The sequence below is a fragment of the Antennarius striatus genome, chromosome 23 (genome assembly GCF_040054535.1).
Source record: "Antennarius striatus isolate MH-2024 chromosome 23, ASM4005453v1, whole genome shotgun sequence".
NCBI lineage: Eukaryota > Metazoa > Chordata > Actinopteri > Lophiiformes > Antennariidae > Antennarius > Antennarius striatus.
The window spans coordinates 12,408,623-12,436,323 of record NC_090798.1 but is presented as its reverse complement, the minus strand read 5'-3'; the positions used below and the strand labels follow the sequence as shown (position 1 = coordinate 12,436,323).

The window sequence follows — 27,701 nt, the reverse complement described above, 5'->3', positions numbered from 1 at the left end:
AATAATTTTATATACATATAAAATAATTTATATAATGTGTAAATATATTGTGAAAAAAATATATTTTAAAAAATATATTTTTCATTTCATTTTTATGTGCACATAAAATTATTGATATAATGTACAAATATATTGTAATTATTTATAAATTATATAAAAACATTTCATGTTTCCTATAAAACTACTCTTCAAGGATTAAAATGAAAAATGTCAACAAGCGTTGACGTAGCCAGAAATCCATTCTCACTCACGATTGGCTAACGCTTCTGAATGAGCCCGGACGTCCACCAATAGAAAGCCTCCGATGTGACACGAGCGCTTGTGTTTCAGGAAGTGGAGGGACCGTCGGTTTTGAATGCTGGATATGAAGAACGGGACCGGAACACGTCCGAGGGAGTTTCGTGAGGGCAGAAAAAGACATTTGACCGCTTAACCTTCCGACATGAGATTCCACGTCTTTATTTCTGCCTTTATTTTGTGCGGCTTCGCTGAGGCGCGGAAAATACGAGGAATATCTTCGTCCTGTAAGCTCCTGTAGCTAGCTTAGCTTAAATAGCTATCAGTGTATGTAATTACAGATGCGTGACGTAACGAGCTGAATGACTTTCACACTGTTATTGATGCTAACATGGTTTGTCATCAGTTAAATCGCCTAAAAATGAGCTAAATGTCGACATGACGCGTCTGTTGTGTTGTTGTGTGACAGACAAGCGGTTCTACAGGGAGAGGAGGTCCTTCCTCTGCATCGATGGCTCCAAAATCATCCCCTTCGATCAGGTGAATGATGACTACTGCGACTGTGAGGACGGCTCTGATGAACCAGGTAACCTGTTAACCTGCTAACCAGTGTGATGGAACCGTGTTAACCAGTCATCATCTCTCCAGAGAGTCAAACTCTGTTTAAAAGCAGAGTTTGACTTCATGTCGTGCAGATCTTAAGGCAAAGATCAGATTTTATTTCAATCACTTCCCTATCCGCTCATCAGTCCTTTAATTGCTGACTTTATTCACTATTGAACTGAATCGTCCCTTTACAGTGTTAACACACGCTTGTTCCATGTTTTCCCAAGATTATCATGCTTCTTAGGGACTTCAGATCCTATTTCTGTTTGGCAGTCTGGAACACATAATCTGCCTTTGCTCATATTTGCCTTTATTCAGATAGAAGCAACCCTGCAGCTTCCTGCACGATTCTAATCATTAAATTAGAATAATTATTGTTAAACTCACTTATTCTTGTAGATGTTATAATAATAATAACAAATTGTACCCCGCCGTGCACTGGTGTTGCGCCCGGAGTTTCCCCCGCCTCGCGCCCTACGCCAGCTGGGTTAGGCTCCAGCTCCCCGTTACCCGTGCAAGTGGATGCAGTGGGTAAAAGAAAATGAATGAATGAAGGAATAAATTGTACCTTAAACTGTCAAAGACTTTAAATTGTCTTTAAATGACTGTATAATGGGCTTCTCTCATTATACAGTCAAAATGGTGCAGAGAAAACAAGAGGCGATTTCTCAAATTTGAGTTTTGGCGATATGATCTGAGTTTGTATGAGTATAATAATCCTGAAATAACACTATAAAACATGAAAAACCTGAAGTTCCCTTTAAAGTATCTTTTATTAGGCATTCACAGCAAAGAATTAGTTTATAAGTTCACCTTCCATCTGCAGAAACCCGAACAAGAGAAACACTCATCTTCAACTCTCACGACTGTAAACCTACACAATTTAGTTAAAAATAAAATGTGCATGTGCGGAAAATAATTGTGTTTGTTATCTGAAAGTTATCTCATGCTAACCTCTGCTCCTGGACCCTTGCAGGGACCTCAGCCTGTCCTCGCGGCCGGTTCTACTGCACCAATCTGGGTTTCCGCCCACACTACATCCCATCATCTCGTGTGAATGATGGCATTTGTGGTAAGCCTTCAACGCTGCAGCCTACTGTAAGACGGCACGCTCTCCTGGGAGGCGACTTTAACAAACTTAGCAGAATCTTTAGAAGTGAGGCGATTATTTCTGTTTCAGCATTTTTCAAGGGCGATCCCGTCGACCTGATCCGTCCGTCATCTCTCAGTCGTCGAGCTGAGGGCGATGAACGGAATAATCGAGTTGCCGTCGTGTTTTAAATAAAGTCGATCGCTGGTGCGAAGTCTTTTTTTTCTCCACGTGTGTTCCTGCATCGCCCATCGTTCCTGATCAGATGTTTAAAGAAGATGATGTGTTGCTCTGCGTGCTCACAAAAATTAGGCTAACAAAGGAAGAAAACCTCCTTTCCCTTTTCCTCCATGCCATTACCCGTTCTTCCTTTTTGTGCCGCTCCCTGCCGTCAACCACTTCTATTGTCCTCCAACTCTCCACGCGCGGTAAAATCAATTCCTCTGCAGATGCTTCCTCCCCTCGCCGGTGCTTCCAGCAGCATTCGACGACGTGCAAGCCTTTTTGGGTTAAAGAAAACTTGAGGACTGACGAATGAAAGATTTTTTCAAAGCTTCCCTCCCTCCTTTATTCTACCCCCACCTGTCGTTTCATGCCTTCCCCCCGCCGTGGATGCAGCTACTTTAACAGCTGACATGTTGTAGCTGTTGATCTTCGACAGGCTTTGTTCCTTTCCTGAGGTCGAACCTCTTCTTCCACATTTCACCAACGGGGTTCTGGATAATTGAGAAATATCACGCCGTGCAAACTCCATCGATCGGAACATCTGAGCAAAAACAAGGTCTGAGAACTTCAACTTTGGTCCTCTGCAGAAGTGGTCACGGTGCAAAGGATGAAGAAAACATACAGTCAGAGAAAACTCCACACATCTATTTTAGGTGAAGTCCTTCTAAATGCGTTTTTAGAGGACTCTGTCTCCGGCGGGCCTCCTTCAGATGCTTCTATCTTGAAATCAAAAGTACAGTGCGAGGTGGGCGACCTATCGCCGCGGCGACGAGCCGAGCGTAAACTTTGCTTTAGAAAACATCGTGCGGCTGATCTGAAGAGGAGTTCTGTGGAGGTAGAGGTAAAGACTGGTAGGATATCGGCATCAGGAAGCGTTTATCTCTGACCGAACCCCTAAATGTGGAGTTCGCTACTTGACAAAAAGCTGCTGACTGATATCAAAGCTGAGTTGGACTCGCTAATGTCTTTTTTTTGGATGAAGTAGAGCTGATCAAGATGTTGTTTCATTAAATAATGCTAATAAAGAGCAGCATAACTGAAAAAAAGAAGTGATTTTCTAATGATTTATAGTTTTAATGAAGAAAATTTACAACAAAAGTCACAGTTTATATCCCAAAAAGTTGTTGAATCATCATATGACATTTAAAAAAATGTGATTTTCTCCTGTTTTTACACCGTATCTTCTGATAATTCTTTACAAGACACACACACACACACACACACACACACACACACACTCCTGATAAGTCTGTGTTCTCCTCTGTTCTCTTTATGTGCATTGGATGGGATCCTCCTGCGCCTCCTGCCAGATTGCTGCGATGCCTCAGACGAATACAACAGCCACGCTCGCTGCCAGAACACTTGCTGGTCAGTCGCATCGAAAACTGAGATTCAATATTTATAAAACAACACATGCAGACTTTGAGAAAATATGACATCAGAGGCCCACGCACAGCGGAGGAAATAACATCCAAGCGTCTCATTTTAGTGGGCAATTAAATAAAAGTATATTTTGGGCAGCGGATAAAAATGATCCTGAAGACGGTTCACCTGCTGCTCTCGGAACAGTCACTCTACTCTACCACCAGGGGGCGTGGTGTCACTATTTAAAGCATTAAAAGCAGCGTTTCTACTGTACATCACTGTACATGATGATAAAGACAGACCGCCTCATTTCTCTTTATTGCATTATGCTTCCAGAGGAGTTTCCATGCAGGCAATTTAGTTTCTACACTGTACAAATTCATCTCTTCATGAATAGCAGACATAAATCACTCATATTTAGGGGACCGTTCGGCTCCTGTCGCGTCACATTTATCATCTGCGCTGCACCAATCTTCCATACTGTGATGCTGAAATGTATTCCGCTGTGCAAATGTAACTTCTAATACAGTAACCTACTTATTTTATTGACAGTTCTCTGTTATTTCATTTGCTGCCACTCCTCCCTCCCCCCCAAAAAACCTCATCCTAGCCCAGTATATCTCATTATGTTTTCACAAGGTCCACACTCATATTGTGTTTGCCAGGCTTCAAAAACAATTTAGCTCAGCCACAGAGCATCCGCCTCCATCTTATTTACTCTTCTATTTTCCCATTTGGATCCCCTGCTGCATTGTGGGCCCTTAAAAAATTGGATCGCACCATCTCGGTGACCGTGGCAGGGGTGGTTGAGGTTTTTTCTCGGTTAATGATGGAAGCGTGCGCGCTCTGCCTCGGCTCTCCTGTAGGAATCTGGGACAGAGAGAGAGAGCGTACGTGGAGCACCAGATGAGGGCCTTGGACGAGGGTTTGCAGCTCAAGCAGCAGCTGATCGAGGAGGGCGTGCTCCTGTGGAGGGAGAAACAGGTAAGCCCAGAACATTTACGTCCACGAAACCCACACATTAAGGCTTTGTGGAGATTTCAACTCACCATGTAAATGAAATGAACTCACTGGACCTTAAATGAATTGGAAACAGAAACAAATATTTCCAGAAAAACACATTATATAGAACAAATTTACAAATATACATATTATACATTCATAAAACCTCTTGTTTGTCCAATAATAAGTCGGATTTGTATGTCAGTTGAACTTACTGTACTCTATCGTGTCCCGTAAGTGTTTTACGACACAACTGAAGTCCATTTCGAATCAACGCGTGACCAAAAGGCCTTTGGTTCGACAAGAAGTTGTCCAAATTACAAACTTGAGCCCTGGAGTTCGTCGCTAATTAAATTCTGCAGCTGAGGATCTATTTAGATGTTTGTAAGTTCTATTTACTGGTTGGGCGAACATTATTACTTAATTCATTATCTCATTTAGGAGATTCAAGATGCCCTCCTCGCTCTGTTTGACAACCAAGTCTCACCAGCCGCACACAGAAAATATTTTTTTTTTTTGCAGATCAGTGATAGTAAATTAGGACTGTTAAGACCCGAATATTGTACGACATGCTTTTTTAATAATAATAAAATAAGTATTTATGCCTCTGAAGGGCATAGCGGCGGCTGAAACGTGGGTGGAGCATTTTTCACACTTCAGTCCTGGATTATTGGAAGAATGACTTTAACCCGCAGGGACCTATTAAAATGACTACACACATTACCTAATCGGGTCACAAAAGGGCCGTCTCATAAAAGTGTAAAAAAAAAAAGTAACACAGAAATATTTTTTTCCTTACAATGCATCAGATCTTTTCCATTACTTCAGACCTATCCATGGATATAAAGGTTATTAAGTATATTTTTTATTATTATATACGTATGGTTATATGGAATTTGCCATTAGAACCCTGTTTTTTTTCCAATGGGAAAAGCACAAAATATGGAATATTTCCAAGTTAGTGCGCAGTTTAATACTTCTGATAAAGATATTACAACTATTGGATGAATGTTTTTGCAGGTGTGTGAACAGACAGTGGGTCTGGGTTGTGGGGTGATTTTGGGGTCCCTGTCTTTCTGCAGACGATGAAGATCATGTTTCATTCAACACGTCACCATTATTGTGTATAGCAATATATATCATACACACACACATATACAGTATATATGTGTATATATATATATACACACACATACATGTATATATATATGTATGTATATACACATACATGTATATATATGTATGTATATGTGTATATGTACATTTTATATATATATACATATATATATATATATATATAAGACGCACCTTTAATGAAATGTGTATTTTATAATTTATTTCATATATAAGGCGCACCGGATTATAAGGCGCATATAATAAAAAATATTAAAATAGATTTAAGAAACTAGTGGCTGTAGTTGCGCAATCCGTCCACTAGGTAGAGCATTCATGACTGAGTACCTTTAGTCAGCCTTGAAAGGCTATTGTTATTTCAATGAAGCCATTCTGAGCCTCATCAAGGAAACCTGATCACTTGATCACTTTGCCATCTTAGAAAGAAGTCAACACGCATATTAAAAAAACCTGACATTAAAACTGGTTGAATTCATTACGAGTGCAGTCAGTGCGAACAGAGCGGATTATTTCCTGATCTGAACTTTGAAGCAGTGACGTTCGTCTTCGTTTATTAAATATTGTTTCGATCGATCGGTAGTCCAGTCGGAGGTGAGGTGCAGCTATTTGCTGCAGTGTGTCCTAAACAATTTTTTAACTAGTTTTTTTTCATCTTTGAGGGTCTTTCATTCACCTTTATGCCAGTTTCTCGGTGTGTTTCCACAGACTAATAAAATGGACCGTCTCTAGATTCCAGATGACAGCACAATGGCATTTTTTAGACCAATTAACTTTAAAGTGGGTTATTTCCGGCGCCACAGTAGTTAGGGAATACTGAGATCAGTCAGTCAGTCAAACTTTATTAATAGAATTGTTGAAAATTCCCAATGTTTTGCTACGTTGTCGTAGCCGGTCACCGGTGTTCTTCTCAGCAGGCTGCTCTGACGTCAAACAGCAGGAGTGAGAGTCGGCACTTCGGCAGCGCCCCTTGACTACCATTGTTAGGGGGCGTAGTACGGCCTGAATACTGTCTGAGGGCGCCCCCTGGTGACATAGTGCAGCATGACTGCCGGCTTTTTTTCAGCGATATTGTTTTTAACCAATACTAATATTAATATTAATCCATGTACAAGGCGTATCGGATTACAAGGCGCACTACGGGATTATGAGAAAATTATAGGCTTTTAGGTGCGCCTTATAGTGCGGAAAATGCTGTGTGTATATATACTGTATATATATAGGGTATATATATATAGGGTGTATATATATATATATATATGTGTGTGTGTGTGCGTGTGTGTATGCTGATAGTATATGAAAAACATGTGGTGATAATGGGAGTCAATTGGACCATTTTTGACCCTATCAGGTATTGTGCGTAGGCACTGAAAATCTGCTATTCTGTACACTTCCAGTGACAAGCATTAAGGGATTTAGAAAATAAAAATGAAATAAAATTACTGGCAAAATGTCATATATTTAGCTTTTTAACTGACTGATTTATTGGGAGAGAAACACATGAAAACAACAAAAATGTCACTTTTGGGCCCAAACAGTGCACAAGAGTTAAAGTACTTTAAAGCTCCTGTTTGTGTTAAAAAATGCGCCTCGACAATGTCAGTCATGTAAAATATGTATTACTTCATACGTAAGAAGCATTTAGAAAGATAGCATGTCTTTGACGAGACAAATTTTAAGAGAAGGCCGTCCGTTTGCTTTCCCTTCCCCCTAAGTTGTCTTTTCTTTTTAATGTTCTTTTCCGCTGCGGCTGATTGGCAGATTGAGGCTGAAGTGTCACCTCAACCTCTCTTATCAAGCTGCGCTTTGCGTTCCTCTTCCTCTCGGTGTGTCACTGTAAATATGGCGAGGTCACCGCGGGGGGGGGGGGGGGGGTGTCTCTTTACACAACGACCCAAACGTGAACTCCTCCTGAGGCTTCAGGGTTAAATCATGTTATCGTCGGGTTGCCAGGAAACCTTCCTCACGAGCTGATGTTTTTGGGTTTTTTTTGTACCTTTTATTTAAATGAAAACACCACCAATATCGTAGGAAGTATTTTAACATCCTCCAGGAACGTTTTTAAAATCACTTCTTGTTCATTCGCGTACGTTTCAGAAGAAGCTCGGAAATCTAGAGGGGTCAAAAGTAGCTGTTTTGACACATAAACACAAACCTTCTATTAACCGGTTCATTACAGTGATGATAGGTTAGGCCTGGTTGTCAGGGGCTGCTGTAGTTGTTGTGAGAGCAATAAGACCTGATTCAAGTGATTTAAACAATCAATTTTGCTCCAGGACAAGTTTGTTGGTTGTAGTTTAGATGCAATAAAGAGAGAAGCAGACCTTCTGTTGTTCTGTCAAATCTGAAATCATTTTTTCCAAAACTGGACTTCCCTTCTCTGAGTGAATTTAACCGGAGATACTGTAGCAAAGTTAAAGAACGGCGTCCGGGACGTTTTTTCTTAATTTTCCTCTCCAGGCGCAGCTCAGAGAGCTTCAACAGGCAGCCGAGGACCTCCAGATCAAATTAGAGGAGCAGAAGAGGAGGAAAAACGAAGCCGACCGACTCAAAGAGCAGAAGTTAAAGGCGCTGGAAGCCGGAGGAAGCAGTGAGTGTCTCCGTACCTTTGATTTTGTTTGAGTCCGTTTAAAGCCGATAAACACAGAAGGCCTGAGTTTGTATTCAGTCCATTGAGGCGACGTTTGTTCTCAGCGTTGGTAAAATGTGCTTGACAGGAAGTGGACGGACATTTATGAGTTATTTGCGCGTCTTGACAGGAAGTGTAGATGGCTGGATTGGCTTAAAGCTTTAGCATAAATTTAGCATCAGTTTCTAAGTTCCCTTCTGTAGTCGATCACGTGACTCTCGGTAAAAGTTTCAACTTCCCTGAAGGTTGTTTGATTCGCTGCTTCCACGTAAGATCACATCCATCACGCGTCCCGCTGCGCGAGGCTGACCTTTGCTGGACGTCACGGACCCGCTCCCCCCCCACGTTATCATACCTGTCATTCTTCCCTTCCATTACCGCTCATCTTCGGGGCGTAACACCTGTCAGTTGTCACTTCCGCGGTCAAGCTGGCGTGTCACGTCCGTGTCAGCCATCCATCAAGGCTTTTATTACGCAACTCTAATGACAGTTAGTGTGGGTGTGTGTGTGGGATAGCGTTTGTGTGTGCAAGTCAGAGACGTCCTTTGCCTGCAAAAATTCTAATTAAGACTTTTAAATCCAAATTACTGACTGCTCTTTTCTGCTTCTGCAGCTTTTTTTGGCCAAAGCTGGTCATAAAAAGTAAAAATTTCAAAGTGCATTTCTTTAATATTTTTGCACAAGAACAACATAAAACAAAAATTTCGGACAATGTTCTTGCAGAATCCCAAACCAGGATGACCTGCGATGGTTACGTCGGTAACAGAACTGACATTCCTCTCGACTTACATCTTTTAAATCTGGTTTATCTTGAATAACATTTAGCGTATCGCTCCGATGCGCCGTTACTCTACTCTAGTTTTCTCCGCTCTTATTGCTCTTAAACGTCGTGGAACTCAACAATCTTTCCTTTTCCTGCTGCTACCTGTCAAACACGTCTCTGGGGCTTCACGAGGAGTTAATTAGAAGTTTTAAAGGGTCGGGTTAACAAAGAAAACGCTTTCTTAGGGTGCGTTTGCCTCTGGTGTGATGAAGCAGTAATTGCGGGTCTTTTCTTTGTGATATCAATGCGTTCTGAGACGTTTCGGATCAGTCGGCCCGTTTTAGAGACGTGTCGGAGAACCGCTGTGCTAATGTGATCCCTCCTCGCCAGGCATCAAACGGATTCAGACTGATAGACCCACATTATTACACAACTCTGTCGCACTTCCTGATTGGAATTCTTTTGAATAAAAAAGGCTTGACCGATCCGAGTCAGCAGAAAGCGACAGGGATCAGCGAAATGCTTTTAAACTCCTCCTCGAACCCCCACCTCGGTGATCATCGGGTTCACCTGGAGGTCTCTTTCTTTCTGATGTTTATTGGACTCGATCCCCCCCCACACCAAGAGACGCATTTAATGTCGGCTGCTCTTTAATGATGTGCGCCGATATGCAAAGCTACCCCCCCCCGCATCTGAGTTAGCACGCCGTTTGAGGGGCTTTCCTGGAGGTCGTCTTCGGTCCAGATGGCTGACCCGGTTTCTCTGGCCTGGAATCCAACGTGCCTCTCATCGTTTCAATCGACTTTAACTTTTAGTTCTCACGCCCTCATATTTCATATGATATATATCCTTATCAGTATGTTGTACAGCTTTTTAATAATAAAATAAAAATCCAAATTGATGTCCCTTGGAATATTAAACCGTTTGCCGTTTGACTGTTTAATTTTTACTGGTGTTCAGTTGAAGTTTAATATTAATAATCGCGCTGTCTGCAGTAAAGAAACATAATATTTGCCTCAAATGCAAAATTGCCTCGAGTAACCCAGAAGCAAACATTTCACGACCCCTTTTTTAATACACTCATATCCCCCCCCCTTTAGATGTGGCAGAGGACTGCTGCATTTTAATTTATTTCTAGTCATTTATTTATTTTTGCTTTAATTTGGACACAGGAGGTTTATATACGCGGCGAGGCAACATAATCACAAACACGTGTCGGGTCACGTGGTACAATTACCAGGAAGCTACAGGAAGTTGGTTTTTACATGATCTTTTTTATTCCCTGAAAAGCGAACACACACACATACGGTCGTCTTTCAATCTCTTAGAAAACGGAGGTAATTTTTCCTTCGAGGAAACATTTCCTCGCGTTTCCACATTTCCTGTGTTTTGTTCACCTCGCCGTAGAGATTCTACAGTAACAAAGAAATGTGTGTGCGGATCCGGCGGTCTGTAGACTCCTGCTGATATTGCCTCTTATTTTATGAGTGTGCTGTTTTATCACCAGGGCAACATAGGTGGATGAGCGATGGTGTCCATTAGTAAACATAGCCTCCTATATTTGCCGTTGGCCTGAAGAGCCAGCGTCTTGATCCTCCTACCCTCTCCTCGTTTATTTTCCTCATACCTTTTTACCACATTGCCCCCTGCCCCCACTACATTTGTTTTTTTTTTACCCTACCCTCCCTTCCTCATCCTGCGTTTCTTCTTCCTCGCCGTTGCTTTTCATAGCTGCAGCTCCGCAGTAGAGGGAGGTATGAGACCGCATCTCTTCTTTTCCTCTCTCTTATTTCTGCAAGACGAAAACCGACTAGAGGACGGGTCCAGAATGTCAAGCGTCAGGCCGGGAACGGAGCGGCGTTCAAACAAAAGAATGGGCCACTCCTGTGACAGATGTTGCGTGTAGCGTACGCAACGGCGCACGAGGAATCCACCGTCTCCACACACACTTCCTCTCTTCTCGTCTTTTCATTGGTGACCAGCGTGATCTTCAGAAACATCTCGATTCGGTCGAATGCAGGATTTATTTCGGCGAGTTTTTCTTAGTCCTGCACCCCTCGAGCACACATTCAACACAGGTGCTCTACTGTACACTGGAGGGGGGGAAAAAATGCTAATTTCATAATTAGCTTTTCTGTAATTAGTACAGAAAGTTAATTGCAGCGGATGTGCAATTAGCATTATGTAAAGTGCTTTTCCCTAGACTTAGGGGCCAATCAGTTTGCCCCCCTTTAAATTCTCCATTCTGCTGATGATGTGGGAGCAGCTTAGCAGCCCGAGTAGAAGAGAACTTCCTCTCCTTTTTCCGCTCCAATGAATGCGATTCACAAAACGAATCAGTTAGTGTCACATATTCGCCGGGAAAGGAAGTTTTTTTTTTTTTTTTTTTTGCGTATCCTTTTCATCTGTGTGTGAATATGAATGGAGAAGAGGGAAATCACTGTCATAGCAGCCACTACAGCACAAAGCCTCCTGATTGCATTCTGGACCCTGACATGTTGTTTTTTTTTTCCTACAGGGAAACCAAATGCTCTCGCACAGCATGACTGACTCATTGCCTGATTGCCCAAAAACCTCCACTACCCCCCACCATCCCCCTCCGCCACCACCCCACTCCTTCTCCATGTATTTAGATCCAACTCCGGCTCCGCATCCGCTTCTCAGTTTGCGTTCAGATAGATTAGTTTTTATGGTTAAACTCAATTTCGGGTGATCTTACATATATTTTTTCTTTCTTTTTAGGTCTCACACGTGACAACAACACAGTAACCGACATTTTCACGTTACTGGACGTCAATAACGATGGCAGGTAAACTACATGCTGATTATTTCTTCACTGACAGCTGAGAAACCTGTTTGCCCAGTTCATATTATAGCGCTAGGAAACCACCCATTGTAGCCAATTTATAGCTGATGTGTTTAAATAAATGTTAAATGGTTTTTTAGATATCATATATTAATTGTGTTTTTATAGTGAAACCCTTTTTCCCTTAGGATTTTACTCTCGCCAGCACAAAAAAGCCTTCTGTCACAGCATAAAAATTGCTGTGAAATTGAATACTAAAGAAATTGTTAAAGCGATGGTGCTCTCAGTTCGGGCTTTTCTCCTTCTTACTGTGCAGTTTTTTAAAAAATGCTCCAGAGTGGCTATGAAAGCTAGAGGAGTGTACAATGAACAAGGATGGAGGATTCAAAGGTAGTTTTGTTTGACCTCTTTTTTTTTTTTTTTTTACTCTTCCCTGACTGAGCAGCCCAAGTTAACATTCATACCTTTAGCTCACTGATACACCTCTACACATATCAGGGAGGGTCTTCCTGGGGACATTTCAAGCCGTCAACCACAGACCTTATTGCTCAGGCGACCTTGATTATTCCCTCATTAAACAAGGAGTGGCCATCGTATGCTTGGCGATACACCAGGTTGGTATAAGAGGCCTTGAACTCGCCGGGGATGCCCAACTAATCGACTGCTCTGAGGAAGCTGTCCAGTTCCTGGCAGGTTACCTGAATCGAAGTTCCATTAGGATTAAGACTCTTCATTGTGTTCACTTAAATGGTCTGAAAGATGCTGATCATTGGACTTGTCCTTTACCTGGTCTAATTCTGACGATACTGGCTTGAAGTTCAACTGTGGCCACCAGAAGGATCCACCTCATTCACTCTGTAGCGGCCATCAGGTCGTCCTAGTGTGTCTTGGTCTCCACAACCACGTCCATCACCAAATAGGATCATATAGATGGTATAGTCTGGGATTGTCTCAATCTCCACTGCATGTCACTCCTTCTTCATGAGCCTCTCATCTTGAACTGGTCATAATAATCCAGAATCTGCTCTGCAAACATGCTGAGAAGTGAGATATTTGAAGGAGAAGGAGAAGATACAGTATTTAAATGCAGATTCTGGCTTTACTATGCATGGGTTGGGGGTCAGTTCTATACTTAAGGGAACTCGACTCCTGATCTCATGGATCTTCACTGCTTCGCGTCATGAAAAGGAAAAATGAAGTTGCATCTTCTGTCAGTAGGATCCTCAGATTGAACAGGAATCCACGTTGTTTCCTGAAACTCCAACACCCTTTTTCTTCTTTTCCTTTGGGCTTTTCCTGTCAGGGGTCACCACAGCGAATCAATTGCCTCCATCTAACCCTGTCTTCTGCATCCTCTTCTCTCACACCAACTACCTTCATGTCCTCTTTCACTACATCCATAAACCTCCTCTTTGGTCTTCCTCTAGACCTCCTGCCTGGCAGTTCAAAACTCAGCATCCTTCTACCAATATATTCACACTATCTCTCCTCTGAACATGTCCAAACCATCTCAGTCTGGCCTCTCTGACTTTATCTCCAGAACCTCTAACATATGCTGTCCCTCTGATGTACTCATTCCTGATCCTATCCTTCCTGGTCACTCCCAGAGAGAACCTCAGCATCTTCATCTCTTCTACCTCCAGCTCTGTCTCCTGTCTTTTCCTCAGTGACACTGTCTCTAGACCAAACAACATCGCTGGTCTCACCACAGTTTTGTACACCTTTCCTTTCATTTTAGCTGAAACTCTTCTATCACACCTGACACTTTCCTCCACCCGTTCCATCCTGCCTGTACACGCTTCTTCACCTCTTTTCCACACTCTCCATTGCTCTGGACTGTTGAGCCTAAGTACTTAAAATCCTCCACCTTCTTGATCTCTTCTCCCTGTAACCTCACTCTTCCACTTGGGTCCCTCTCATTCACACACATGTACTCTGTCTTACTGCGGCTAACCTTCATTCCTCTCCTTTCCAGGACAAACCTCCACCTCTCTAGCTTCTCCTCCACCTGTTCCCTGCTCTCACTGCAGATCACAATGTCATCTGCAAACATCATAGTCCATGGAGATTCCTGTCTAACCTCGTCTGTCAGCCTGTCCATCACCATAGCGAACAAGAAGGGGCTCAGAGCTGATCCCTGATGCAGTCCCACCTCCACCTTGAACTCCTCTGTCACACCTACAGCACACCTCACCACTGTCTTACAGTCCTCATACATGTCCTGCACTGCTCTAACATACTTCTCTGCCACTCCAGACTTCCTCATACAATCCCACAGTTCCTCTCTGGACACCCTGTCATAAGCTTACTCCAGATCTACAAAAACACAATGCAGCTCCCTCTGGCCTTCTCTGTACTTCGCTATCAACATCCTCAAAGCAAATACTGCATCTGTAGTACTCTTTTTTTGGCATGAAACCATACTGCTGCTCACCAATGTTCACTTCTGCCCTAAGTCTAGCTTCCACTACTCTCTCCTATAACTTCATTTTATGGCTCATCAGCTTTATTCCTCTGTAGTTGCCACAACTCTGCACATCTCCCTTGTTCTTAAAAATAGGCACCAGCACACTTCTCCTCCATTCCTCAGGCATCTTCTCACTATAGAAGATCCTGTTGAACAACTCAGTCAGAAGCTCTACTGCCACCTCTCCTAGACACTTCCAAACCTGTACAGGTATATCATCAGGACCGACTGCCTTTCCGCTCTTCATCCTCTTCAGTGCCCTCCTCACTTCATCATGACTAATCTTTGCTACTTCCTGGTCCACAACAGTCACCTCTTCTAGTCTTTGTTCTCTCTCATTTTCCTCATTCATCAACTCTTCAAAGTACTCTTTCCATCTTCCCATCACACTACTGGCACCTGTCAATAGTCCTCCATCCCTATCCTTAATCACCCTAACCTGCTGCACGTCCTTCCCATCTCTGCTTCTCTGTCTTGCCAACCGGTCTAGATCAGTCTCTCCCTCCTTACTGTCCAACCTACAAGTCAACATAAGCTTCTTGTTTGGCCTTTGCTACCCCTACCTTCACCTAACGCTGCATCTCCCAGTACTCCTGTCTACTCTCCTCAGTCCTCTCAGTGTCCCACTTCTTCTTAGCTAACCTCTTTCTCTGTATACACTCCTGTACCTCCTCATTCCACCACCAAGTCTCCTTATCTATTTTCCTTCCAGATGACACACCAAGTACTCTCTTACCTGTCTCCCTGATCACATTAGCTGTAGTTGTCTAGTCATCTGGAAGCACATCCTTGCCACCCAGAGCCTGTGTTAACTCCTTCCTGAAAGTCATGCAACACTCTTCCTTTTTCATCTTCCACCATTTCGTCTTCTGCTCTGTTTTTGTCCTCTTCATCTTCCTCACCACCAGAGTCATCCTACACACCACCATCCTATGCTGTTTGGCTACACTCTCACCTACCACTACTTTGCAGTCACTGATGTCCTTCAGGTTACACTGTCTACACAAGATGTAGTCTACCTGTGTGCACCTACCACCATTCTTATAGGTCACCCTATGTTCCTGCCTCTTCTGAAAGAAAGTATTTACTATAGCCATTTACATCCTTTTTGCAAAGTCAACTACCATCTGTCCTTCTGCGTTCCTCTCCTGGATACCAAACCTGCCCATCACCTCCTCATCACCTCTGTTTCCTGCACCAACATATCCATTGAAGTCTGTACCAATGACAACTCTCTCACTTCTAGGCACGCTTTGCAACTTCATCAAAGTCCAACTAGAATTTCTCCTTCTCCTCCAGCTCATATCCTACCTGTGGAGCATACCCGCTAACAACATTGAACATCACACCTTCGATTTCTAGCTTCAGACTCATCACTCTATCCGACACTCTTTTTACCTCCAGGACATTCCTAACAAACTCCTCCTTCAAGATAACTCCTACTCTATTTCTCTTCCCATCTACACCATGATAGAACAACTTGAACCCTGCTCCTAAACTTCTAGCCTTGCTACCTTTCCACCTGGTCTCCCGGACACACAGTATGTGTACCTTCCTCCTCTGCATCATGTCAACCAACTCTCTACCTTTTCCTGTCATAGTTCCAACATTCAACGTCCCTACTCTTAGTCCTATACTCTTGGCGCTTCCTCTTCTCTTCTTCGTGCGAACACACTTTCGTCCTCTTCGACCAACAGTAGTCCAATTTCCCCCGACGCCCTGTAGGTCAACAGCGCCGATGGCGGTCGTTGTTAACCCGGGCCTCGACCGATCCGGTATGGAAGTCATAGGTTTGATTCGCATCTTTAATTTGGCAAAAGTTTTACGCCGGATGCCCTTCCTGATGCAACCCTCTGTATTTATCCGGGCTTGGAACCGGCACATTAAGACACTGGCTTGTGTCCTCTTGTGGCTACATTGAATTTCCAACACCCATTCTTCCTAAAACTTCTTGAACTAAATAATATAAATGCTCTATTAAATCTTGAAATCATCTCAGCCAGCTGGACTGAGTACCTTTCTGTTTAGACCATTGCTCAACCTCTGCCAACTTTAAATAGAATGACATCCAAGACATTAAATTTACTGGTGCTTAGCAGAAACAAAACAGAGTCTGCCCTATCCAATATGCCACACCCTAACTTAGCCTCACCTACCCACACCAAGCCTGGGGGGGTGGGGTGATGTTTGAACTAACTGGGCTGGGTGCACCACACTGAACACTCTATCAAATATATCGCCGCATCAGGAACGAAGTGCTTGTGCAGCCAGTTTCCGTGCCCGCTTATGCATTCCTGTGCCTGGATATGCACCATTATTCAGCCCTTCTGCCCCTCCCAACCCTGTTTCCTTTCCCTCCCCACCTCTGCCTCCATCCATCTACTCCATCCTTTCCAATCCCAAGCGGTGTCTGTACATCGGGCCGCGCTTAAACAAACACATTACTAAGCTGAAATATCTGCAAGGACCTGCTTATTTCTGTACAGCCATTATTTCATTCTGTCAGTCAATGGGAGCTGGCCATCTCCAGTCACGACATTTATTGATGCCCAATTGAATAAAGTGGGAGGTGGAGGCTTTTTATATCCATGCTTTACCATTTTGTCTGAAAGCCTCTGCAGCTCATACACCCAAGTGTCAAGCGTGATTCGGTTCCTTTTATGATTAAGTCTGAAGTCACCTGTGTATCTGATGCTTGCACATTGCCAGGCAATTTGCTGATCGGATTAGAACTCTTAATGCAAAACCTTGTACCAAAAAGCTCTTGGCTTTGTCCCTAATGAAACTTAGCAAAACATGACACTGCTTCCTAATCCACTCAATTGGATTTGCTAATTATCTTTAATGCAGAGTCACAGATAATTGCTCTGTCATTTATTAGTAGCGTGAGCTAACCTCACTTTTTCACCAATAATAAATCGGGACAGGTTTTTTTGTATTCACATGTAAAAAAAAAAAAAAAAAGTGGTGAGTTTTATTTTCATTATAACTGTATTATTTGAAAACTGTCAACAAAAGAAGACTTTTCCCCCTGTCCTTTAATTTGTGGCTTAGCTGTTTCAGTTTTTGGCATCCTCACCATGTCATTAGTAAAGCTTCAGCCTGGAAGTCTTTTTCCTTATCAGTCCCTGCAATGGGGTAAAAAAAATAAGTCAATATAAAAAATATCCCCCCACACACACGGGTCATTAAAGTAGCTTCTGGACCTCCTCACCATTATTGCATCGTGAACCACAACACACAAGTGCAGCCCACTGTGCCAGCTGGCAGGCAGTTGGCAGCCCCAACGCAGGATTAACTGGTAGCAGTATGCCGGCCTATAAATAGAGTCTACCAACTGCTTCAGGAAATGAACCATGATGGAGCTTCCCAAAGGCCCACAAACAGGTTGTTGCTTTTTTATCCCCCCACCCCCACCCCTCTCTGAGAGTCGCTTCCCCAACGTTTATTACTGTCTCTTTCAATCAAACCCTGCTGAAGGTGTGCACTTGCAAAAGCATCTTGTTTCACGATGCCATGGTCTGTCTGTTAGTATAAATACCCCCTGTGATTTCCTCACATATGTTTCCAGAGCTGCCACCTCACAATGGAGCGAGCCATTGCGCCCCCCCCCCCCCCCACCTAAAAAAAAACAACACTTACCCCAAGCATTGATTCCTCTGCAGTGGAACAAGCTATTTGCTTTGCATGTTTGCCGGCTCTCTTCCGCTTTTGATGGACTCTCGGGATTGATCCTGGCTATGAAGTCATTATCTCAGCTCAGTAATGTTAGTTTATGTAGAGCCTCTGGAAGAAAGACATCAGCGGGGGGGTGGGGGTGGGGGGAGAACGGCTGAAGAAAAGATCTAAGTCTCCGAGGATAAAAGACCTTGTGCGAGATTTTCGATTGTGCCTGTGCACCTCTTTGTGTTTGCGCGCCACTCATTGTGTCGTGTTCCACTCAGGAAGGAGATAGGCTTAAAGGGACAGATTATCCAAGTCAATGCAATGTTGACTGGGCACAAACTGAACCTAAAAATAAGTTCACCTTTAAAAGAATAAAAAAATGACAATGTGAAATTTGCACTCGTATCAGATGAATCATCAGGTAAAGTTTGTTCAGTCCGCGGCAGGTTAGCCAACGCTGCCGTTTTTCTGTCATCTCCAGAGTAAAATAAAAGTACAGACTTGCTTATTGTGCTTCATAATTCATCTTATGTCATGCCAGAAAACCTTGCTTGGGGGGTTTTATAGAACATTCTCAAATCCCCCTGAAGCGAGTCCAGTGCAGATGTTCTGCTGGCCGTCAGATTCTCTGGAATAAATACCCATGTAAGAAGCAGGTTTTGGGTCTCAGTCCAAAGGAGGCTAATATGCTAACAACATCCTGTTTGTACTTGATTGGCTGGAAGAATTCAGCGATTGACAAGAGGGACTTTTGTACCCGCTCTTCTCAAGAGTTATGTTTTAGTTAAGAGAATTTTAAGTTGACTTCAACTTTTTTTTTTTAGCGTAGGAGGAATAAATGTTATGAAAATACTAATTTCCTCTATTATAATTTTTGATAGTATAACAGTGGATGAAGTCCAGGCTAAAGTGGTACTCATCCATGATGAGGAGCTGATTCTCTCTGAGGAGGAAGCAACGGTAAGTTGTCTTTTATTCATACAGTTGTTGGGCTTGAATTATCTTGAATTATACAACCCTGCTAAGGTATTGTTTTAAAATATGCAAAAGTGGCCCATGCCGTCTTTTGTGTTTGGAGGACGGCATCCTTGAAGGTCTAGCCTTGCATTTATTTATTCTGGGTTGATTGTCCTCGTCTACCTTTTCCTCTGAATCCTGGACAGGATGAGTTTGGCTCGTGTTGCGTCGTGAGGAAGTGTTTCTGTCTGTTTCGCTCTAAACTTGTTGAGCCTTTCTCTCACCAGGAAGCAGATAATCAGAATCTCTGCCTGTAAACAAAATGGCAAGAGCTCAAATTTCTCCCCTTCTTCTCCCTGATCCCTTTTTCTTCTATAAAATTGGGATGCACCATCATGCGCACACACACACACAAACACTCACACTCACACACACACACACACACACACACACACACACACACACACACACACACACACACACACACACACACACACACACACACACACACACACACACACACACACACACACACACACACACACAGAAAAGTCTGCTGTGTTGTTTTAGCCGGTTGCCACATGGCTGAAAATGTGTTCTCAGAGATAATTGCTCCCAAATTTACTTTGACATATTTAGAGCTACAATAGAAATGCCCTTTCGCTCTGTTTGGTGCACAGATTGCACAAGTTTTCTAATTTTATCTGCTGTAAAATATCACACAATTGTGGTGTTATTATATAATGTAGCAGAAAACACCCTAGCAGCACCAAAACTGTACCCAACAGGACGGGGAAAATAAAAAATAAAAATCAGCGCCCATTTGTTATTTCTGTTGGCTAACTGGGAGCCATTCCTAATGAAATCTGCTGCATCTGAGGAGGATTAATCAGTATGAATATGCATGAATATGAAAATGTGTACTTAACTGCAACCACAACAAACAGTGATCAAGCTGAGCAAATTAAACGGGACCGCCATTGACAGTACTTAAAAAGCAATTTACATTACAACTGACAAACGGCCTGCATTTTTGCGCCTCAATCAAGGTCCAAGGGCAGCAAGAGTTGCACCTCAAGGGAGGACAATTCTTGTACCGGGGGGGTAAGGGTGACGATATTTGCTTCACAAACACCTATTGATAATGTGATATCACCTCTAATAGATATACACTTAACAATATACACTACAGCTGGTGCGTGTCTGGAAATTATTTTTTGTTCCTTGTTAAAAGAACAGTCCTGAATTTTCTCTTTACATCTTAATATATGTGGACAGAAAGAGCAACAGCTAGTTATTTCCTGTTTTAATGCCTGATGTCCTTGATTGTATTTCAACAGAGATGGAGCCCATATACATATTTTTTTGCACACTGAGTCAATCTGTGTCATTTTCACACCTTTTTATTAGTTTCCCCCCCTTCTTTTTTCTGTGCTCTTAAGAAGCTTTGGCCTTCGCAAGAAAATTCAGTTTCCACTTCAGCGGCCCAGATAATTCAAGAATAGAGAGGATTTTCAAGAGAACAGTTTGATAATCAAAGGAGGCTCGTCACCCGGAAGGGAAATAAATATATTTTCATGTGGCGCTCCTTCTTTATTTTATCATTATATTATAATCCTCCATTACAGATGTCTAGATTGTAGATTGGACTTCACTTGCGTGTTGCAGGTAGTCGCAGAAAAAAGAATGTCTCTCTATTTATGTCAAGGTGTTTGCAGCTTTTTCGCGAAGTAGAATGAAGCATAGAGAAAAAGAGAGACCATTTTAATACTCGAACCAATGTATGCGCACAAGATCCGTCAAAGAAAAGGACTGTTCTCTTCTTCTACATTAACTGTAGGACAATACCAGCTCAGGAGCACCGATGTGTGACCGAGCCGAAGATGTGTGTCCAGGAACGGAGATGCAGGAAATTGCATTCTCAAGAAATGGATATTTTTGCAGAGGTGAATTTCACTTATCCATCTACAGCATGCCCACCTCTATCCAAAGCTCCTTAATATGTTTTTTCTTTTTGGCAGAAAAATGAACAAATCCTCTGATTAGAACAAGGCCGACATTTTGGGGGGAGGGTTCGAGGACCTCTTCTTGATGAGAGGGAAGATGGAGGACCTCGGTTCTGAGAAATTTGTCATTGAAAAGTCATTGCTGCAGGAACAAGAAGTTCTGGGAACTCCCAGTAGCTTGAGGAGAGGAGATAATAGGTGGACGAGGAGCAGAGAATGATTGGCTGAGGAGAAAAGAAGGGAAAAGACTTAAGTGCAGTTGGGAGGTAGTGGTGCGTAGACAAAGGATGGAAACAATCTTATTAGGATGAACACTGTAACTACCTTTAGAATAAATACTGCATTTGTCAGTATTGGTAGAAGAGTAACTGCATATAAACGATTTTCCTGGACAGTGGAGATGGTGTGAGGGAAACTTAGTTAAATTGAATAAGGTTCTGATGGAAATCACAGCAGTGTGAATTCTGAAGGCAGGCCAGCACAATAGACTGTGGTTGATGAAGTCTTACCAAGCTTCAGAAGGGGGCAGCAGACCTCTAAGTTGAGTGTGAGCTAATGGCAAAATGGAAAGTCACATTCACAGGTCATTTAATCTCTTTGTTTTGTTACGGGCTGGGCCTCCGGTGCTGCTTCCCTTCCTCACGTCGCTCTCTCTAAAGCAGAGGGATCCCTCCGACTCAGAAGGAAGAGATTCTCTTTCCTTCTTCAAGAATCTCCTTTTCTTGCATCTATAAAGATGGTTTAGTCAGCTTACAGCGGTTCTGGATTCTGAGTTACTCTTTATGAAATGCCTGTTTTTGTAACAATGCTTGCTCTTGCATTACTGACTAACCTGGGAGTTTCATATCTGCAGACCTAAGGATTCTACTCTTCCTTCTCTGACTTAATGGATATAGGCCATGATGTTATTGTACAGTACTGTATGTATTCCCAAATTGGAGTATACGTATCCCCGGGTGTGCACACGTTGGCGTAGGGATATATGAGGATGTATGTGGCTTTCAAAGTCAAATCCAACACTCCAGTCGTGTTTTTGAGCTGACCTATAAATAGACATCCATTTTTAAACAATCTGAAGCGCTCACCGCTGCAATTAAACTCATGTGTGTCCTCTTTTTGAGATAATTAAAACAGTTGGAGAAGCAGAGCACATTCTGGTTCCTTAACTAACATGGTATCCACAGAAATGAACCTCTACCGCTAGCAGAAGGCCAAGGATCCAACTTACGTCTGCTGCTCTTCAGAGTCTACCGCCAATCAAGGAGCTAGCAGCATCCTGTACCGTTCATAGAATATCCTTTACGAGCAAATCACGGTTTTCAGTTCTCATTGCAGCGTTGTTGTGCTCACACATTTTATAGATGGCGTTTAGGTGTGGAGGTGGATACACAGCTTGAGGTTGAGTGCGTTTAAAGGTGTATGAAAGCCGGAGAAACACTTTTTACACTGAATTTCCATTCTATGCAGTTATTGCTTCTTCATAATCCTCTACCTGCAGGGCAATATGTGCTTATTCACATACCTATACATTTAAAGTTATGATTATGCACAACAGTTTCTCAATGATCTCAGTCTTTCTGCCGTTAGATTTTGGCTCTTGTGCAGGTGAATCTCCCATCGTATATCATAGTTTCTCTCCCCAGCTCGAGTGCTTCCAGGTTATATAATGTGAAATGACAGGCTATAACCAGAGGTGGAGTGATTTGCGGTTTGGAGGGCTGAGGCAGAGAAGTCTGACCTGCTAAAAAGCTCTGTAATTTGTCAGGTTCTTTTTGAGAAAGGGGGACAGTAGAGGACGAGGTGCGATGAGTAGGATCTACAACAGACTTTAAATTTAGTGATTTGTTGTGGTTCCAGGCTGAGCACGTCCTGCATGCCTCCCACCATGCCCTCTTCCAAGGGTGTTTCTAGTCACCTCTGCACCCGTCTTTTGTTACATATCCATAGAGATTAGTTGTGGACAAGGTTGTTCAGTTGGTTCAGGCATGGAACCAAGGGGAGGTCAAAGGCAAGAGAGGGAAAGAGCGAAATGAAGAGGCTGTTCAGAAAAGTCCACTGTTTCTGTACAAAAGGATGTTTGTCCAAGAATTCACCTTGAAATTTAAAGAATTAAGCAAAAGAAGTGCAATGTTTGTCAAATAAAACATTTCGACCGACTTACAGGATGTGTTTGTACTGCTTTGACTCCTTTGGGGAAAATTTGGTCTTCCAAGCTGCGTAGACGAACCAGCCTTAAAGCAAGCCCAAAGCAATCATTTGTATTCTTATCAGCTTTAACCACTTGACAAATACTATTGACGTTCCACCTGTGTGACTGCAGCTCCCTGGAACAGGGTACACACTGCAGTGAGCAACGTCCACGGAGGATAGACTTTGGTGTCCTCTGGGACGATGTTCGCCGGTGCCTTTGAGGTGAGGGCATTGATCGGGACGGATGTTTCAGCAGTGGGAGAAGCCTTTAAACATCCCCCAACATTTTACTACAATTGAAGAGAGGACTTTCCTTAATTATGCTAATGACAATGTGGCTAATCGCTTTATTACATCCCGCTTCAAAGCGGTGATGTGTTATAACTGTAAGTCTTTTTGTGTTCGTCCGTTAGTCTGTTAGTCCGTTGGTCCGTTGGTCCGTTGGTCCGTCCGTTGGTCCGTTGGACCGTTATTCCACCAAATATCTTCGTAACAGTTGCAGATAGAAAGATGACACAAAAAGCACATTACTCAGGCAGCAAAGTGGATAAAAATGAGATGATGACCCTGACCTTGAGAAAACTAGGTCAAGGTCAAATTTTAACTTGCACTCAGGAACCGGATAAGATAGAAAGACGACGGAGAAGGGCAGTCTGAGTGAGACTGTCTTGTTATCATTGAAGAGAGGTCTTTCCTTAATTATGCTCATGACAATTGCTTTATTCCATCTACATGTGTACATGTGTGAAATAGAGAACTGTCCTGGTAGGTTTGGTGACACCTGTGGATGAATTACGCTTTTTATTTGCGAGCAACAAGTATTGGTTTCTTAACTGCATGTGTTCATGAGGTGAATGCTTCGTGTTTTGTCTGAAATAACTCCATATATGTCTTAATACAGCTGTGGGAGAGTGAATAGCATTTAGTGCGGACAAGGCTGAAATTAAAAACGGTAATGCTGGATTACTCCCTGCATTGTTTTCCATGAATCCCTCAAAATGTATGAAAACAACGTCAGACCAGTGTTAAAGCGAAGCAATAATCTCAGTATTAATTAACAGCGGTGATTATGGAACGTAAATACGTTTAATGGTTATTGTCGAGGAACATTGACCCTGGATGCAGCAAAACAATTAAATCAAGGGAAGCAGAACGAGCCAATTTCACGTGTTTTATAAAAACACAGGAAATAAACGCAGGAAATCTGCTCCATGGATTCGGCATTGTGGGTAACAACAGTATGGAGAGTATTTGTAATATTACGCTGAAAAGAAGAAGGGAAGCTGAGCTGGAGGTGGAGGAAACCAAGACATTGGGGTTCTCTCTAGGACTGACCAGTTTGGATTGGATCAGAGATGACTTCATCAGAGGAACAGCCAAGGTGAGATGTTCTGGAGACTTGGATGGTTTGGACACGTCCAGAGGAGAGATTGTGGGTATGATGGTGATGAGGGATGAAGACGCAGCGACCAAGCAAGAGGGCAAGAGGAAGACCAAAGAGAAGGTGGATGGATGTGGTAAGGAAGACATGAGGGTAGTTGGTGTTAGACAGGAGGATGAAGAAGACAGGCTGACATGGAAAAGGATGACATCTAATGGGACAAACCCAAAGGAAAAGACAAAGAAGACGCCAGGTCTTCAAAAAACACAGGAATTATCTTTATTTTTTGATACCAGTAAATTCCAATAAAAGGAAATCCATTCACAGTTATAACCATCAGACAGACTCCCTGGAGAAATCCCAAACCAATACTTGAAAGTAGATCCTAAAGAGATATCATTTGAGCTATAACCACGAGGAAAGATCTACTTTATTACTTATTTATTGATTCATCGCCTCCCTGAAGCCTCACAAACCCTCCAAGTTAAAATCACGACCTGCGAGAATTTGCAGGGGAATTGCAATTTCCCACATCCATCTCTGAATATGACATCTAACGACCTCTGACCCCCACGCAGACCACCAGGGCTCCCAACAAAAAACATCTCGACGGGTAACCTCATGTCTTTTGTGGAGAACCGACCGACGGGGTTTGCGTTTCCATGGTGACCCTGCAGCGCAGCACATAAGACAATAATGAAAGCTCTCAAAGGACGCCACGAACAGCGTACGTCCTCAAAGTTTCAGGTTTTTGTGGCACTTGGAGGAGTTACACAACCTGAGAGTGTTTCCATCCTCCATCATTTCGGGGCTTTTGAGACCTGAAAGATTGGGCTAGCGAGCAAAGGGATGACACACGGAATGACAAAACTCCTGTGTCTGTCTGTCAGGCTTGGTCTTTATCCTACTGACATTTGCTGGCTCAGGCTCATCCAGACTCCGGAGAAGCCAGGGATAAGAGTCAGACACAGATGGATTTTTTCCCTAGCAATTCTGTCTAGCACAAGATTCAGAAGTGGGAGGGGGGAGATGTTTCCAAATCCTCATCCTGTTTTTACAGACTCACTGAAATATAATTGCCTCTACAGAAGCACTAGAAACTAGTTTTTTCTTGCGTGCACCAACGGTGCTTTATTGTTTTTGTGATGTATTTTTGTTCATTTTTCGCTGTGCTGACCCAACCTCTCGGTGATTAAGGCTGTTGCTTCAGCAGAGACGTTTTCTTGTCCTCTGAGTAAGTCAAAAGAACAATGCAAGAATGCCTTGTGCCATTTAAAACTGATGAGGCAAAGCCAGCACGAAGGAGGAGAGGGGAGGTGTAGGTGTTAAATGGATTGGCGAGAGAAAAAAAAAAAGCATCTGCTTCGCAATAGCTTAACAGTCGCCTCAAAAAGCACGTCTGCTATTGTTTCCCAACAAGAATACCCACTTCTGTGTGCTGATGAGTGTCGTCTTCAGAAGAAATGCGCGAGAGGTATAGAAATTACTGGGGGTAGAAGCCTTTCGCAGCTTTTCAGGACCTCCATCTATTTTCTCCTCAACTCTTTTTGTGTCTTCCGAGCTGTTCAGAGTTAACACGTGGGAAGAGAACAAAGACGGAGGGTGGGGTGGGGTAGGATGCTTGTGGTGGTGGTAGTGGTGGTGGTGGTGGGGGTTACATGGCTGAGCCAACAGCTGATCCAATGACAGAAATGGCACAGAGGCGAGAGGGTCTCAGGTGTAGTCATGACTCAAGCAACACTCCCAAGACGTGGGGTTGTGTTTGAAAAGCAGGGAGAGAAAAAGAAGCGTCATGGAAGCTTCCGTTCTGTCTGACAAGCTGCCCGTTGTGTTCACACACCCTGACAACAGGAAAAGCAAAGAGACAGAACACCTGCCCCTTTAACCCCCCGACCAAAGTCAGACAAGACTCAGACTTCTGAGGCTGAACAGCAGTGGCACGCACCTCTGTCGTCTGTTTGTCTTTGAGTAAACCCGCTTGAACCGTTGGTCAGTGTTAAGGAGATATTTCTGTACAGATTCTTTTTTAATGTACTATTTATTAGCAGATGTAATTCTAGATCCACTGAATGGATTCTGAGGTAGATGAAGGTACAAAATCAGCCATGCTAATGCTAGTCAAAGGGCCAGATGTAGCTAATAAATGTAACTCAATTTAACTCAATGTAGTGTAAATGTAACTACTCCTCAATGTTCAATAACTCTGAATTTATTACATTCAAGTAACAAACATCACAGTTGCACTGAAAAAATGTTTGTTTCTCTGTTCTAACATAAATCCTTTTAATTTGTCAGGTTTTTAAACCCACAGAACTCCATCAATCAAGGATCAAACTATCAATGAATACAGAAAAATAACATCAAACACAAGTTAGGGCATTAACTTTGTTTGGAACGGTTTTGTCAATGTTAAAATGGTAAAAGTATTGCATTGTGGGAAATGTAGTTTTTGATGAAAACTCACTTTTTGACCTATTTATTTTTAGACTCTGACCTTTTATGCTCTTGCTGGGCCACATAAAATGATGTGGTGGGCCACATTTGGCCCCCGGGCCTTGAGTTTGAGACATGTGATTTAGATTAGCATCATTTAAATTCCTTTAGACAATGTAGACTATACTATTATCAACCAAATTTTCACGTTTTTTTTCCAAACACAATCTTTCTTAAATCCTCCATTGTCCCTTGTTTCCCAAGCCCGGTGGGTTTTGACGCCGGAGTGACATCTGCCATGCACATAAATATGTTTTACTCTTGTCGCTATGAATTAGCAGCTTTTTGATGAGCAAATTCAGCCAAATGATGAACTACTCTTGTAGCAGTGTACGCGCAGCTAATCGCTATTCTTTCCCTATTCTTTCAAGTGGAACTAGCTAATTAATCGAGCTGTCAGTCACACATCAGAGGCCATGGAATTTCATAGTTGGAAATGTCCCCTAGAATTATGCTTTGATTAAATGAGTTAAATAAAAATAAAATGTTTGCGCTTTGTCCTCAACTGTTATCTTTGTAACCTTAGCGTTCTTATATAATGCTTCACTATGCATTATGAAGGAAAACAAAATGTTAGAGTGCATTTTGTGCATCATCCATTTTTTAATAACAAGAATAGTTAATAAACAACAGTTTCATGCCAGTTTTTCCACAGATAACATTTTAACAATAATTGTGTTTTTTATG

General features: G+C 42.7%; 1 protein-coding gene across 2 annotated transcripts in view; it reads left to right on the top strand.

Annotated features, from left to right (window-relative positions):
- The first annotated feature begins 339 nt into the window (after positions 1 to 339).
- The window catches only part of LOC137590922 (glucosidase 2 subunit beta-like), a 94,085-nt gene continuing 66,723 nt past the window's right edge, over positions 340 to 27,701 (top strand). For both annotated transcript variants that reach the window (XM_068308784.1, XM_068308785.1), the window contains exons 1-8: positions 340 to 524; positions 707 to 823; positions 1,820 to 1,915; positions 3,469 to 3,526; positions 4,390 to 4,507; positions 8,117 to 8,246; positions 11,791 to 11,857; positions 18,869 to 18,947. In XM_068308784.1, the coding sequence (XP_068164885.1) occupies positions 443 to 524; positions 707 to 823; positions 1,820 to 1,915; positions 3,469 to 3,526; positions 4,390 to 4,507; positions 8,117 to 8,246; positions 11,791 to 11,857; positions 18,869 to 18,947 (747 nt within the window). In that variant the 5' untranslated portion in view covers positions 340 to 442. The remainder of the gene's footprint in view (positions 525 to 706; positions 824 to 1,819; positions 1,916 to 3,468; positions 3,527 to 4,389; positions 4,508 to 8,116; positions 8,247 to 11,790; positions 11,858 to 18,868; positions 18,948 to 27,701) is intronic.